The following is a 14,800-nucleotide window of genomic DNA, read 5'->3' as shown; positions in this document are numbered from 1 at the left end:
CGAATCAGGCCGAATCTCCGCCAAATTGAATCAGCAACCAAAGCTTTGCACAGCCCTACCAGATACCTTGTTCCAGGTGGACCCAAAACCTCAGACCAACCATGACCTCTCTATTCGATAGCAGGTTAATTTTATGGATACACAGTGATAGGCGATAAGAATAATGCAAACAATTCTATATGTACCTGTGATGGGGCACCAAGTCTGCCCCCTCACAGAACTTCAGGGAAGTGAAGGAAAGCAGAAAACTTACCTTAGCACCCAGTCACAGGAGAAAAGGAGCGGGGCTACCCAGATGGAGGAGAGGGAGACCCGGATGAAAACATGAACAAAGAGAGCAGCAGGTGCCAAGGGAGAGGGGAGAGAGTGCTGGCTGTGAGAGAGACAGCAGATGGCTGGAAGGATCTAAAGGTGAAGTAACCCAAATTTAGCTGAAAAAAGAGAAGAAAGCAACCCAGAAGAAACAAGGAGAAACTACAAGAAAGAGAAAAGGGAATGTAAGAAGGGTCCTGGAGAGAGACTTACCTGGGAAGATGAAGTGAGTTAACAAAGAGGACTTTGAGTCAGTGAGTCTGATACCTGAAGACATTGAGTAACATCCCAGAGACTTAAAATTAAGAGAAAGGAATGAGAGTGGATGAAAACTAACAAAGAAAAAAGACCCCCCCAATGTTGATATTAGTAGTAAAGACGAGGTGACCTAGGATTGCTATTTTGCTTGGGACCCGTGCAGGGGAGAACGGGGCAAGCAACCAAGAAATTGAGAGTTCTTAAAGGGAGAGGGAACTAAATATATATAATAAACATATATATATGTTATATATAATATATACTAAACATATATATATAAAATAAACATATATATATGTTATTTATCTAAGAGAGACATAATAGTTGTGCAGAAGAGTTATTTTTGTTGAACTGCAGATACGATATCTTCCTCATCTCTCAGGACTGCGTTTATTTCTGTATCTTATTCCGTCAAAGTCATGGCGGGCAAGAAATAAAGGAAATTAACCAGTTCATATTAAACAAGAGATGGTGATTTATTTTGCAGACGTAGCTTAACTCTTACAGTACCAGTCCTAGAGCTGTCATCGGAGGGCCATCATCAGAGGGTCATCATCTGGCCAGTACATGAGCTTCACCCTGAGGTTCCCTCTTGAATGTCAGATGTCAGCAGCCCAGAGGTTAGAAGCTGAGGACTGACCTCTCTCCCCTCCACCCTCCAGTGGGGTGGGTGAGATGACCTGGTGGTATGCCCTTTGTCCATGGTGAGCTCGGGTTCCCCTCTCAGAGACCCTTTGCTGCTCTGAAATCCCTTCTTTTGTAGTCTTTTCCCCTCCTGATGACTCTTCATTTCTGGCCATTGCTGATTGGTCTCAGTGGTTGTCATACTGTCCACATTCTGCCCTGTCAGCATAATCCTTTGGTTCACAAATCCATCACATGCACACATCCTAATTTGGGCTTTACATCTGTTCTAATTTGGTCTGTTCCCCAAAACCACAAATCCCAAGAGTTCTGCGGCTGGGCACTGTGACCTTCTTCTTGCATATGATTTCAGAAAGTTGACTCCTCCAACCATTTAAGAGTACATCCATCACTATTATTGCAATCTTTCAGACTGTTCTCTCTCTCTGGTAGACCATATAGAAGGTAGCCAGTTAGTATATGCTAGGTTATATGATCTCCTTTGCTACAGGGACACAATGGTGAGTTTGTAAGGCCCATTTTATGTTTGATTTTATTGAAGTACTCCATAGCCTGATCACAGTTGATCCAGGTTTACCTATGCCTTACATGGGAGTTTATGACCAGAAGGGTGTCAGGATGGTAGTTGTATGTAGTTGTGTGGTGGAGTGTGGTTGTTATCCCATTGCTTTTCCCACCTTCTCTGGGACCGTGATGACAGTATGGTGTCTCCTGCTTCCTCTATGATGTTTCTGGCGGATACTGGTAGGGTTTTTCTGCTTCTTAGATGTTTCTGCATTGGATATTTTTCAATCATGTCATGTAATAAATGGTCTTCATGTTGGGCTTTGGTTGCTAGGTCAAGCCATATTCCAGACCTCTTGATGTTATGAGAGGGGGTGCCTGCCAACATGAACATGTTTCCCTATTCCCTGTATGAATATGTTTCCCTCTGACAGCAGTTATTGTTCGTAGTGCAGAATTCAGGGAGCTATCCACTTCGCAGGTGTGGGAGCTATTTGCCCACACAAGGAGGCAGTATTCCAGTCGTGTGTTAACCATGGCTAGTGTAGTTGTTCTCAAGGAAGAGAAGTAGGCTCCCCATGTTGTGCCAGCTAGTTTCTTAATGGCATCTGCCCTTGAGGTTACCTTGTGCCTCAACTTCTCCAGGTATTGGTGGAAGGTTAAGCTTCTATCTAGAGTGACACCCAGATAGGTTAGTTTCTTCTCAAAGAGTAACTCTTTTCTCTCCACAACAAGTCTTATCTTGGCACTTGTGGCATGATTGTTTAGGTGAAAAAGTGTTGAGGTAGTCTTCTGTATATTCAGCTTCAATGGCCAATGTTTTAGGTAGGAAGCTCTGTCACAGTTCAGATTAGCCTCTATTAATGATATGCGATTACTGGCAGTGGCAAGTTCCAGGTTGTCTGCATACATGTATTTAGTTGATGTGGTGTTTATGTAGTCTGCCGTGCAGATGTTAAGCAGGGTAGGAGCTAGGACAGAGCCTTGTGGTACTCCATTCCTGAGTCTCTTGTGCTGACTTGTCTTTCTGCATGGTGTACTCAGAATAAAGGACTGATTCAAGATCATCTCCATGATGAAGTTAACCAGACATCCTGGGTTCCAGATCATGTCATAGGCTGCTGTTAGGTCAACTAGAACCACTCCAACTTTTTCTCAATTCTCAAAGGCTCTCTCAATGTCAGTTGTAAGAGCTGCCACATAGTCAAGGGTTGATCAATTTAATCCAGAACCTGCTTGTTCATGTGGCAGCTGTTGGTCAACAACTAGTGTGATCCAGTTCAGGATAAGTCACTCTGGGAGTTTATAGACCACTAACAGAAGTGATATGGGTCTGAAGCTCTTTGGGTCTGTTGGGTCTTTCCCTGGCTTCTGTGTTGCAATGATGTTGGTCTTGCACCAGATTTTTGGTCTCTTGCAATTATGCATATAAAAAACATAGACATGACACATTCAGGCCGAAAGGCTTGGTCAACCATCAAGAAACCAACTGGAGAGGGCAAGCCACAGAGACTGCCGTGTTCAACCAAATGCCATTGCAAGTGTATTCATCACAAACAGCAATTTTTCAGAACCAAATAGGAGTTTTGACAAGGTCATCCAGCAAAAAACCACATCCAGCCTAAAATCACCAACTGCAAATCAAAATCTGATAGCTCCTTTCACTGAAGAAGAGATGAAGACAGCACAGTCTTGCATTAAAACAGGTAAAGCTGCTGGCCCTGACCACATTTTTCCTGAACACCTCACCAAATTTGGGCCTATAGTCCAAGACTAGCTATGCAGCTTTCTGTCAACTGTGACCTAATGCCACCTCATCTCATGTTATGGAACAGGGTAGCACATCGTTTCAATTCCCAGCCTGTGTGTCTGCTCACTGCTTGCCCACATCAGACACAGCAGGCCTTGAAGAAACTTTGTCACGGACAGGCTTTTTAGAAATCAGTTAACCCTTGCTGTTGCTCTGGATCATTATTCTTATGCATATCTAGTTTACCCATAAGCCAATTCCCAAAAACAAACCTCTAATTACCAGTTTCTAGCCATCAGTATCTTGCTTTGACAGCAGTAAGCCACTCTCAAGTTCTTACCCTTTAACCTGCCAACCTCTTTATATAGTGTGTGTGTGTGTGTGTGTGTGTGTGTGTGTGTACGTACTCACGTGTGTGTGTGTGCACATGAAGGAGAGAGAGAGATGTGGGAGTAAGAGGTTGCATGACCTATCGCACTAAAACAGGGATGTCAAACTCACCCAGGTCCTCCCACCCCCCAGGCTGGACATAGACCACAGGGCTCCTTGCAAGCTGGATCCAGACCCAGTAATGGTAAGGTCAAGTGGTGGGGCAACTTGTAGTGGCAGGGCATGCAGCAGTGAGGCAAGCGATAATGGGAAAGTGGCAAGGAGCAACAGCGTAAGCAGTACTGTACTGGTACAACTGTCTCTTGCCCCCCATTTTCCCCTTCCCCCGGCCACTGAAGGCTCCATAGCTGTGAGTTACATGGCAGGCCCTATTCCCTGCCTGTCTCACCCAAAATTCTTGTGCCCTACATGAGCACCACAGGTCAGACAAAACTGGAGGGGCTATATGCTTGATATCCCTCTTCTAAAAGACTTGCAATATTTTTTAGAAGCCTGTTTGTAGAAAGTTTCTGAAATTTAGCCCAGGGAATTCCTCTGGCTTGGAAGATGCTTTTGCTTTGTCTTGTGAAATACTAGGAGGATTTACTGGAGTTATAAACGGATGAAAGTGGGCATTTCGCTAATGTCACTTGCACTGTCAGCGAGCAATGGCAGACTGCCAAAATAGTAACTCAGTATGGATATTCTTTAAAGTCAGACTCATGGTACCACCACTAAAATAGCAGAATTTATTAGAGACTGTTTTTATGTTTTCCTTCACATTAAAATGGAGTGTTAGAAACATTTAACTAGCAAAGTCAGACACTCAAAATCTGGAAAATACCAGATTTATGATTGCCATGAAAACCTTAATTTGTTCTTTTTGTGTATATCATGCTTCAGGATAAAATTCTCTAAATGATTTAAATGATTTAGGAGCTTGAATCTGTTTCAAAAGTGACTAGATACTTAAACCCTATGGGCATGCCCAGATGAGCGTGGCTGTGAGGAATGTGGCACCGCGAACTTGTCTGCAGCGCCACACACTGCACAGTCAGGTGTTCCCCACACTGCAAGGGTGTGCTGCCCATGTGTGCTCCGTTGTTTTTTTTCCATGGATTTTTCTCCATAGAGATGGCCTGGCCCAACAGTTCATGGGGCACATAGAGGCAGGACTTGGCCTGGCCTGCTGGCATGTGACTTCTGCATGTGGTGCTGGGAGTCTGGGTAACAGCAAGAGCAGGCCCAGTCCTAGTCAAGGGCACGTGCCAGTGGGCTGGCACCATGTGCCATGTGTAGCCCCTGGATATCAGGCAGCACCATGTGCTGCCTGGAGGCTCTGCAAGAAGCGGGCCATGAGCGCCAAACAGTCCATCCCACCCCCCACACAGTACCCGCCACCCGCACATCCCTGCTTATCTGGGACAGAGCCTGGGTCTGGCCCACTGCTGCAGCCTTGCCCTGCTCCTATTTGCTCCAGCATGCTGAGGCCGTGTGCTGGAGCAGCAGGGGTATGTAGCAGGCATAGAGATGCCCTGGCTGGGTGCTAGAGTGTCTCTCTGGAGAACTCAGACTCCAGGTGCTTCAGGGTGTGATCTAGGAACGTGCCACACCTGAGGTGCGTTTTTCAGCATGTTTTTTTTTTAATACTGGGATTTCCCGGTATCAGATTTAAAGTCCGCGCTGCAAATATGCAGCACGGGGAACATTTTTTTCATTCCTTGTGTTTCCTGTGGCATCTCAAACTCTTTCTTAAGTTTCTAAAGAAAGTTTCTTTCTTAAGTTTCTTAAGTTTCATTCCTTGCGTGCCCCCTGTGGCATCTCAGACTGCTTTCTTAAGCAACCCTGACCCCGTGGCTCAGGGATAAAAATGCTGCCCTGGTAAGGGGAAGTGAGTCTTTGCTTCCACTGCTTTTTGAGCATTTTGCATTTCAAAGTCATTGGGAAAACTGTGAGAACAGCACTGGGGCAGAGGGCAGACTTCTCATGGTGCCTGCTTGAAACTCCCTTCCCAAAAAGGTGGAAGAGACCCCCAGACTGCACTGCTTGGAAAGCCTTTAAAGTGACAGTCCTTGCTGCAGTGTTTCTTTGTGCATGAGAGGACACTTGATAGATGGGATCCAGAATTTCTGTGCATGTGCTTAGAGAGAGGAAAAGAAAGCTTGGTGGACTGATCATAGCAAACCCCAATACCTCTGACTTTCCTATGTGAAAGCTCATATGTACAATACTTAGACTTCTTCAGCCCTGTGTCACTAGCCCACCCTGTTGTGTGGGACACCATCTGACTGTATCCACTGTTGAATGTCTCCTAAAATCGCACTTCTCCACATACACAAATTGAACAGGAGAGGGGGTAGGCGCATAAAGGATTGGTGACCCACTGGCTTTCAGTTCATCCTGTGCACTGTAGGCCAAAAAAATGTTGTGAATTAGTGTGTCCAGCAGACATCAGAAAGATACAGGCGCTACCTTGAAAATGTAGACATATTTCCAGGAAACAGAAGAAATTATCTATATTTCCTTATCCCTAGAAACTTTTGTAAGTATGCAAAGGATGGAGAACTTTCCATGATACAGAAAATTATCCCCACAAAGTAAGAAAGTTATACCCACACGGTAAGAATCCCATCTAACTAGGCAGCTGTGTCACCCAAAGCTATTGTTATTCTCATGGATCAGTAGCAATGCTATCAGGTCTGAGCCAAAGTAAACCCCTAACCCAGGGTTTTACTGGACTGAAGCCCTGTGGATCACATGCAGACTGTAAGGGGTTAAATTGCAGCTCCCCAGGCTCCTGCCTAGCTGCTGCTACCTCCTCTCTTCCATCCCATAGCTCTGGCTGCAAGAGCAGCTGGAGTCTCTGGGCTTCCCTCCCTTCTTCTGAGGCTGCTGTTTCCTGCCCCAGGGAGCAGGGCAGCATAGCAGCACAGGGCACTGCTGGTGAGCCTGGGATGCAAAGTTCAGTGAGGGGTGGGGAGATTCAGGGATCACAGGCATGAAGTGAAAAGGTGGGATGCACTATGGGCATGTGTGCAGTATGGGGTGGGAATCATGGGAAGCAGTGTAGAGGGGGATTGGTTCATAGCCCTGTAATGTAGGGGTGGGGAGAGGGGGTCACAGATGTGCAGTGCAGTGATGGTGGGTCATAGACATGGGGTTTTCAGGGTGGGGGCAGGGATGTGAGTGCATGGTACACCAGTGAAGGTGTCCATGGGGTGTGCTTACTGTGGTGCAGCCCATGGGATGTGTGGCCTGTGAGTTCTGCAACACTTGGAAGTTGCACAGCCCTGCCCTAGATGATAAGTCTAGAGTTTGCTTAACTCAGGGTGATGCTGATTTGATTTCACGGGGCCTATTGAGAACAGCCTGAAGTGAAAACTTGTTTAGCTAGCAAGTTGCACACATCCCTCTGAGCAGCACATTTGCTGACACGATGAATTCTCATAAAACTCTTTTGGGACAGTCGGGGCCAGTACCGGATCTATTCCAAATCTGATTGCACATGGCTGTGCCCTCTGATCATGGCTGTCACAACCCCAGATGTCCCTTGGCTTTTGTACTCTTAACTAAATCCCTGCCTCTCTTTTTAGAGGAAACTACTTTTGAAGCTGGAGTCAAAGTTCAGATCCACAGCCAGTCTGAACCACCGTTCGTCCAAGAGCTTGGTTTTGGAGTGGCCCCTGGATTTCAGACCTTTGTCGCCACACAAGAGCAAAGGGTAAGTCTCTAGTTTTACTGACAGAGTGAGACCTCTCAAACACTTTGATATTATCGGTTGCTTCAGAGAATACAGAAAGAGAGAGAGAGCGTGAGATAGACCCTTTCTTGTAGCAGCACTTTCAGAATGATTTTGCATTTTTCCCTGTTATCTAGGGATCATGGAACTGGTCAAGACAAGGCAGCTACTAAGTGGGGAAAGATGCTCTCTGATCCACCGGGCACATGGTTTGAAAACTTTGGTCATTCCTGTTTTTGGTATTAGGCAAATTTCGGATTAACTTGCTCAGATGTGGTGGCTATGGGCTTCCTGGTAGCAATTCCTATTCTAAAGTCTCAATTACAAATTTTCTCTGGGGCTTGGAGCCAGCCTCACTCTCCCTGTGGCTGGGAGGGAGCTGCCCTGGGACCCAGGACATGTCGCTTCCCCCACCCCTGGAGCTCAGGGCCAGCCCCATTCTCCTCCTAGCTGGGAGTGAGCTGTACCACCCCACAGGGCTCAGGACAAGCCCTGTGCCCTCTGCCAGCCTGTATAAACACTTCCTCGGGAGAGCTTTAATAAGCATGACTTTTCTGCACAGAAAATTTGGTGCATTAAGTGCACATGTAGATGTGCCCAGTGTGTGCATTTGCTTCTCTTTTTTATTTTAATAGCAAATCTAGTTACTATGGAATTTATATCTTTGAAACCCTTGGCAAAAAAATGTATGGAGCAAGCATGGGTTTGGAGAGAGGTATTATGAGGGTGGGGCATGTATGTGTTTGAATGGGGAGGAAATTAAAAGAAAATCTCTGCCCACCAAGGAATTATCCTAGCCTGGTCTCTGAGGGTGTGTGTAGATGAAACAGGGGCCCTAAATTTAAGTGGTGGGTTTTTAAAAACACCACTTCAATTTAGGATGATGTAAACCCCTGTGTCGTGTACACCCATGTCTTACCTGCTTTTCTGGTGACAGGGAGGGGAGGGCAAGCTGCTGGTGGGCATAGCAATCCCTGAGCTGCAGGGGGCCTGGCGCTTTCCCAGGCTGCTGCCGGGCCACTTGCGTGGGCTTCCTGCAGAGCCCCTGAGTTGTACAGAGCCCAGTGCTTTGCTCTGCAGCTGTAAGGCAGCAAACTAAAACTCCTCAGGCACCTCAAGTCATTTAAGGCAGATTACACTGCTGAATTTGCTACACCAGCTGGAATTACCGCACAATACACCGCCAACACGTGCAAACACCAACATCATTAAAGCAGTGCAGGTCCAATCTCAGACCAGGGGTTGGGCAGCAGGCAGCTACCCAGGGCAGGGGTGTGGGAAGCAGCTGCCCCAGAAGAGGGACAGCTCCCTCTCAGTCTCCGGAGCCCAGGCACGACCCTAGTGCTGCCTGCCAGCCCAGGGCTGCCGTGTGAGAGCAGAGTAGGGCACAAGTAGTCTTTCCCTGAACTTCTGCACAGCCCTGACCCTGGTGCTGCCTGCCAGCCTGGGGCTGGCACCCAGACAGAGTCTAGAGCTCTCACTGGCTGCCATATGGGAGCAGAGCTTGGCAGGAGTAGCCCTGCCCTGAACTGCTCCCGTTGGAGCAGATTTGTTCCTGAGGGACACACATAGTTTCATAGCTGGTAGAGTCAGAAGGGACCTGAGCAGATCATCGAGTCCGACCCCCTGCCATGGCAGGAAAGAGATCCCAGCAAAGTGTTCACCCAGCCACTTAAAGACCCCCAGGGTAGGAGCCAGCACCAGTGCTCTTGGAAGTTGGTTCCAGGTCCTAGCCGCCCCGACTGTGAAGTAGCGCTTCCTGATATCTAGTCTGGATCTACTCTCCATCAACTTATGGCCATTATTCCTTGTTACTCCCAGTAGTGCTTGGGAGAACAGGGACTCTCCCATTGCCTGCTGGTCTCCCTTGGCCAGTTTATAGATGGCCACCAGGTCCCCTCTCAGCCTTCTCTTGCGCAGGCTGAACAGGTTCAGGTCCCGCAGCCTGTCCTCCTAGGGCCTGCCCTGCTGCCCCCGATCATGCGAGTGGCCCTCCTCTGGACCCTCTCCATGCTGTCCACATCCCTCTTGAAGTACGGTGCCCAGAACTGGACACAGTACTCCAGCTGCGGCCTGACCAGTGTCACATAGAGGGGGAGGATCACCTACTTGGATCTGTTTGGGATGTATCTGTGGATGCATGACAAGGTGCGGTTGGCCTTCCTGACTGCGTCCCCACATTGGCGGCCCATGTTTATCTTGGAGTCTATAATGACTCCAAGATCCTTTTCTGCCTCTGCACTGATGAGAAGGGAGTTCCCCAGCCTGTAGGTATGGTGCCGGTTGTTCCTCCCCAGGTGCATCACTTTGCACTTGTCAGTATTGAATCCCATCTTATTCTCATCCACCCACCCCTGTAACCTGTCCAGATCCAATTGCAGCCTGTCCCTCCCTTCTAGCGTGCCCACTTCTCCTCACATCTTAGTGTCATCTGCGAATTTGAACAAGGTGCTTTTCACCTCCTTGTCCAAGTAGCTGTAGACATACTCCCAGGGAAAGCTTATTGCCCAGTATTTCACCGTGCAATAAGCTTTCTGTGCATTAACTGGGAGTGCACTTAATAAGAAACTTCAGTGCATCTGCCCACAGAACTTTGCCTTTCAGTGAAGAAGGCAGTTATAGAGTTAAAGGAGAAACTGTATTACTTCTTTTGGCCCATTTTTCAACCTCCTTGTTAATAATAAGTTGTCAAGTTTCAGTGGAGTGATAGCTGCTATTAGCTGCTATTAGCAATGATCAGCAATAGGTTTGGTTCACTTCATCTGAGGGAAGCCAAACCCAGCTGAAAATTCCCAACCTCAAGAGATAATAGTCATATTGTGTCCAGGCAACTTTACTGTCTCTCATTGTTACTTGACTAAATCCTAAACAAATAGGGCTTGATTCACATTTACACTCAGGCTCCTATATACAGCTGAGGGCATGAATTTAACCTTCAGGTATTAGTGGGCCTAAGGTGTAGATGGGAACCAAACCCACTGCAGTTCCTAATTAGAACATATGGCAGTGAGCCATGGCTGAAAATCTTAGTGTGGTAACTCCTGTTTTCCAACTTTTGCATCTTTTTTTTTTTTTTTTGGCACTGTCTGACCTTATAACGAAATGTAAAAGGCAGAAGATGCCATCTCCCCAGAATACGTCTGCCCTGTTGATCTTTGGCTGAGCAGTTTTTAAAAGCATATGGTGTGTTCTTAGAACTTGGCAAGAGGATTTGATGTGTAACTGGAAAGCTCTGTTCTTGTGTAGTTTGGGCAACACTGGTGAGGGGATGAAAATGTTATCTGACTTTCTGTCTCACTACAACGCAGAAGAGTAGCAATGATCTCCCCTGGAACAATCCCCTGTGCATCTTTTATTTCCACATCCAGTCCCCTATGGACTGGCTGCACTCTGGTGGAAGTGGAGTGAACCCTGGTGATAACACGATTTATCAACCTAGACTAGAAGCTAGTGAAGTATTTTACGACTGTTAACTCTGGGCGTGTGTAGATGAACGGGCACCGTAAATTGAAGCAGTGGGTTTTAAAAAACACTGCTTCAATTTGGGGCTGATTAAAACCCCCATGTCATATCCACTAACTTACTTGCCTCTCTGGCGGGGACAGAAAGGGGAGCTGCCGTGAGGTGGAGTGGTCCCTGGACTGCATGGGGTGGGGCCGGTGCTTCCCTCTGTAGCAGCAGAGGCCCTGGAGGAGGGCAGCATGGCAGGAGCCCAGCCCACAGCAGGCAGCCCATGCCGGCCTCCACCCCATGAACAGATCTGGGGGCATGGGTCCCCACTGCCCCCCCAGGAGTGCGCATAGTGGCAGGGAGCCAGCCCCCTCCAGCCTGCAGCAGGCAGGCCGCAGGCAGCAGAGGTGGGGAGCTGAGCTTCACTTCACTGCAGCAGCTGCCGTCTCCTGCTGGAGAAAGGGACTGCAGACCCGGGTCCCTGGCCCTGTAGCCTTGGCAGCTAAGGACCCCATCCGGGAGGGCACCGGCAAGGCTGGGGGACCTGTGGGGGGGAAGTGAGGGGCATGAGCAGTGATGTGGGGGCTGTGGGAAGGAGTAAGGGGCACGAGCAGGGCCAGGGAGCTTGGGGGGTGGGGAGTGAAAGGCATCAGCAGGGCCGGGGGAAGGCTATGGGAGGGAGTGAGGGACCTTTCATTTCAATCATGGATTTAGGGGATTTTATCAGAGAATTTACAATTATTTTATCAGAGATTTTGCAGTTTTTTACAAGGGAAAACCAGGATCCTTGGCGCTGAATAAATTGGAAGCCTTACTTGAAGTTCATCCCTAGGTTTCCTTACTCATGGGGTTTTGTAAACTTCAGAGACAGGGAGTGTGTTACACTTCAGAGAAGGATTTTGGCAAGTCCTGCCTGCTGAATGAACAGTGGGGAAGCAGAGAACACTCCATGATGGAAATATGTCACTTCAATTTGCTAAGAAGCTCAACTTTCAGGGGTGATAAAGGCTAATTAAAGAATACCATCTCCTTTCCTGTGTCATTAACAGCTTTGTGGCCAGAAATGAGTTGAGGACCCTGCAATAGCCAGGGTCTCTGGAATACACCAGCTAAATGTGAGCTCCCCAGTTGCTTTGTTGCATCTTGCGTCACTCGATTTGAAAAGAGCTCAGCTGCAAAGTTAGTTGAACTGAATTCATCACAGTTTCCAAAAGGCTCCCAGCAGATGACTAATTGTAGCTTGTATGTCTCAAGGCAGAATGGAGTTAAGATACACATCCAAGGACACAGAGGAACAGTAAGACCTGGAAAAGTAACCTATTTGACTTTTGTCTTATGTACTTGATCGTGATGTAGCAGAGTCTCCTGCCTCCCAACAAGCATCCTGTTGAATCTTACTACAAGACCTCGATCAGGCAAGTACAGGTCTCCCTCAATTTATGCGGGTTTGATTTATGCAAATTCGCTTTTATGTAATGACCCTTTTGTACCCAAGATTTGTTATATGCAAGGTAAATTTGCATATATGCAATCGGCATAGGCCTGGAGAATGACTCATAAATCAAATTTGCATAAAGCGAATCTATTTTATGTAGTAATGTAAGAAATAGGGATAGGTTCCCCTGTCAGCTGCTCCCGGGGCAAGCTGGGGTGAGTGCAGACAAGCAGAGCCCTAGGCAGTACAGAGTGCAACACTCACCCCAGCCCAAGCTGCAGCAGCCCCAGGAGGTGCTGGCACCAGCTGCCAGCAGCCACTGGGATGCACCATGCCCCAAACCCGCTGGAGCTCTGTCTGTCCCCACTCATCCCAGCTCCTTCTGCAGCTGTCCTGGGAGCAGCCAATGCCAGCTCCCTGTAGGTGCTGGGCTGCACTGTGCCCTGGTGCGGGCAGCTGGTGTTGGCAGCTTCTGGAACCGCTGCAGCCGGGGCTGGGGTGGAGTGCCCTGATCATGCCACTGGCCGCATCCTGGTCTCATTTGGCTGCATGCACCAGCCAGCCCCTGCTGCAGTGGTGGATGCAGCCTACTTGCAGCTGCTGCACTGTCCCATGCCTCAACCCCCCCAGGACAGCTGCAGCAGGAGCTGGGGTGAGTGGGGACAGGCAGAGCCCCCAGGGGTTTGGGGCATGGTGCAGCCCAGTGGCTGCTGGGGCCAGTAGCTCCTGGGGCTGTTGCAGCCAGGGCTGGGGTGAGTGTGGACAAGCAGAGCCCCAGGCGGTGTGGGGTGCAGCACTCACCCCAGACCACAGGAGCAGCTGACAGGGGAACCTATCCCCATTTATTACATTGCAAAGTAGGTTCACTTTATGCAAATTCGATTTATGTGGCGTTCTCCAGGAACGCGTGTACCACATAAATCAAGGGAAACCTGTAATAGGCAACTGGAGAGTAGGAGGGCTGTGAGCTTTGGGTGACATCTGTGCCTGAGTCTTTTCTTACACTGGTACAGCAGAGTCCAAATAACTTTGTCTGCTGTACCCAGAACCTGTTGAGTGCCAGTAGTGGATCACAGACTACTTAAAGATGTACAATCCAACTCCCATACACTGCATTCAGCTTCCATCATTTAGTTAAAGAGAAAACATAGCATATGTTTCTCTGAATTCTCAGGAGGTTGCAATAATGACTGTTTAGCACACTGCAGATGTTAGTGCTTGGACATCAATATTAAAAGCAAGCTAGCATGTAGTTAAAGACAGGACTCATACACAGGATTATTCATAGATTCATAGATTGTAAAGCTGGAAGGGACCTTGGAAGATCATTGGGTCCAGCCCCCTGCACCAGACAGGAAGGACAGCTGGGTGACCCCAGCAAGCTGACTCGCCAGTCTCATCTTGAAGATTTCCAGTCTCCTCCTGCTTGTTCCCCATGCTCCTGGCCTGTACACTAATGCCAGAAGCAGGGGGAACAACTAGGGGGAGCTAGCCCTTCTACTCTTCAGTGGGCATTATGACCTAGTAGGGATTACGGAGGCCTGGTGGGACTCCTCAAATGATTGGAGTGTAGCAATAGAGGGCTGCGCCTTACACAGAAGGGACCAAGTAGGGAAGAAAGGTGGGGGTATAGCTGTCTATGTGAAGGAGGAGAACACCTTCTTGGAGGCTGACATCAGCTCCAAAAAAGGATGGCTTGAAACCGGCTGGGTCAAGCTGCAGGGGGGAGGGAGGGAGAGGGGGTGGTGAGAGAGACCTAACTGTAGGTGGATACTGCAGACCACCAAACCATGGGGAGCAACTCAATCTAGAGTTCACCTGAGAACAGAGGCCACACTTGCACGAGACATGGGTGACTCCACTTATCCCGACATCTCTTGGCAGGAACACTCAGCCAAGTTGGACCGGTCATATTCCTTCCTGACCTGCATTGAAGAGCTCTTCCTGGCTCAGGAGGTGCATGGGCCAACCAGAAGTAATGCTCTCCTAGACTTGGTCCTGGCCAAAGGAGATGCCCTGGTGACTGACTTAAATATAGAGGGTAGCCTCGGCAACAGCAACCATGAAACCATTATATTCACTGTCCATTGCAAGGCAGACAAATCAGATAGCAGGACTGAAGTTTTGGACTTCAAGATTTCAACAAGCTCAGGTCACTAGTAGGGTTAGCGCTGTGGGACCAGGGACCAAAGGCAAAAGGAGTGCATGAAGAGTGGTTGTTCTTTAAGAGCATTTCCATGTGGAGGAAAGGTACCAAAAGAACTGGGAAGCCCTCTTGGCTAAACAGGGAAATGATGGTCCTCTTAAGAAAGAAGAAAAAGGTTTACAAACAATGGAA

General features: G+C 48.2%; 1 protein-coding gene across 4 annotated transcripts in view; it reads left to right on the top strand.

Annotated features, from left to right (window-relative positions):
* LOC149866763 (acid-sensing ion channel 2-like) overlaps nucleotides 1-14,800 on the top strand; it is a 447,342-nt gene that overhangs the window by 294,935 nt on the left and 137,607 nt on the right. For all 4 annotated transcript variants that reach the window (XR_016441947.1, XM_090044135.1, XM_090044134.1 and 1 more), the window contains exon 3: nucleotides 7,432-7,559. Coding sequence is in view for 3 of the 4 variants with exons in the window: in XM_090044135.1 (XP_089900261.1) it covers nucleotides 7,432-7,559 (128 nt within the window). In the remaining variant the exon portion in view is untranslated. The remainder of the gene's footprint in view (nucleotides 1-7,431; nucleotides 7,560-14,800) is intronic.

This window comes from Crocodylus siamensis, chromosome 4, assembly GCF_052110815.1.
Source record: "Crocodylus siamensis isolate JL-2025a chromosome 4, ASM5211081v1, whole genome shotgun sequence".
NCBI lineage: Eukaryota > Metazoa > Chordata > Crocodylia > Crocodylidae > Crocodylus > Crocodylus siamensis.
This window is presented reverse-complemented; position numbering and strand designations above follow the sequence as displayed.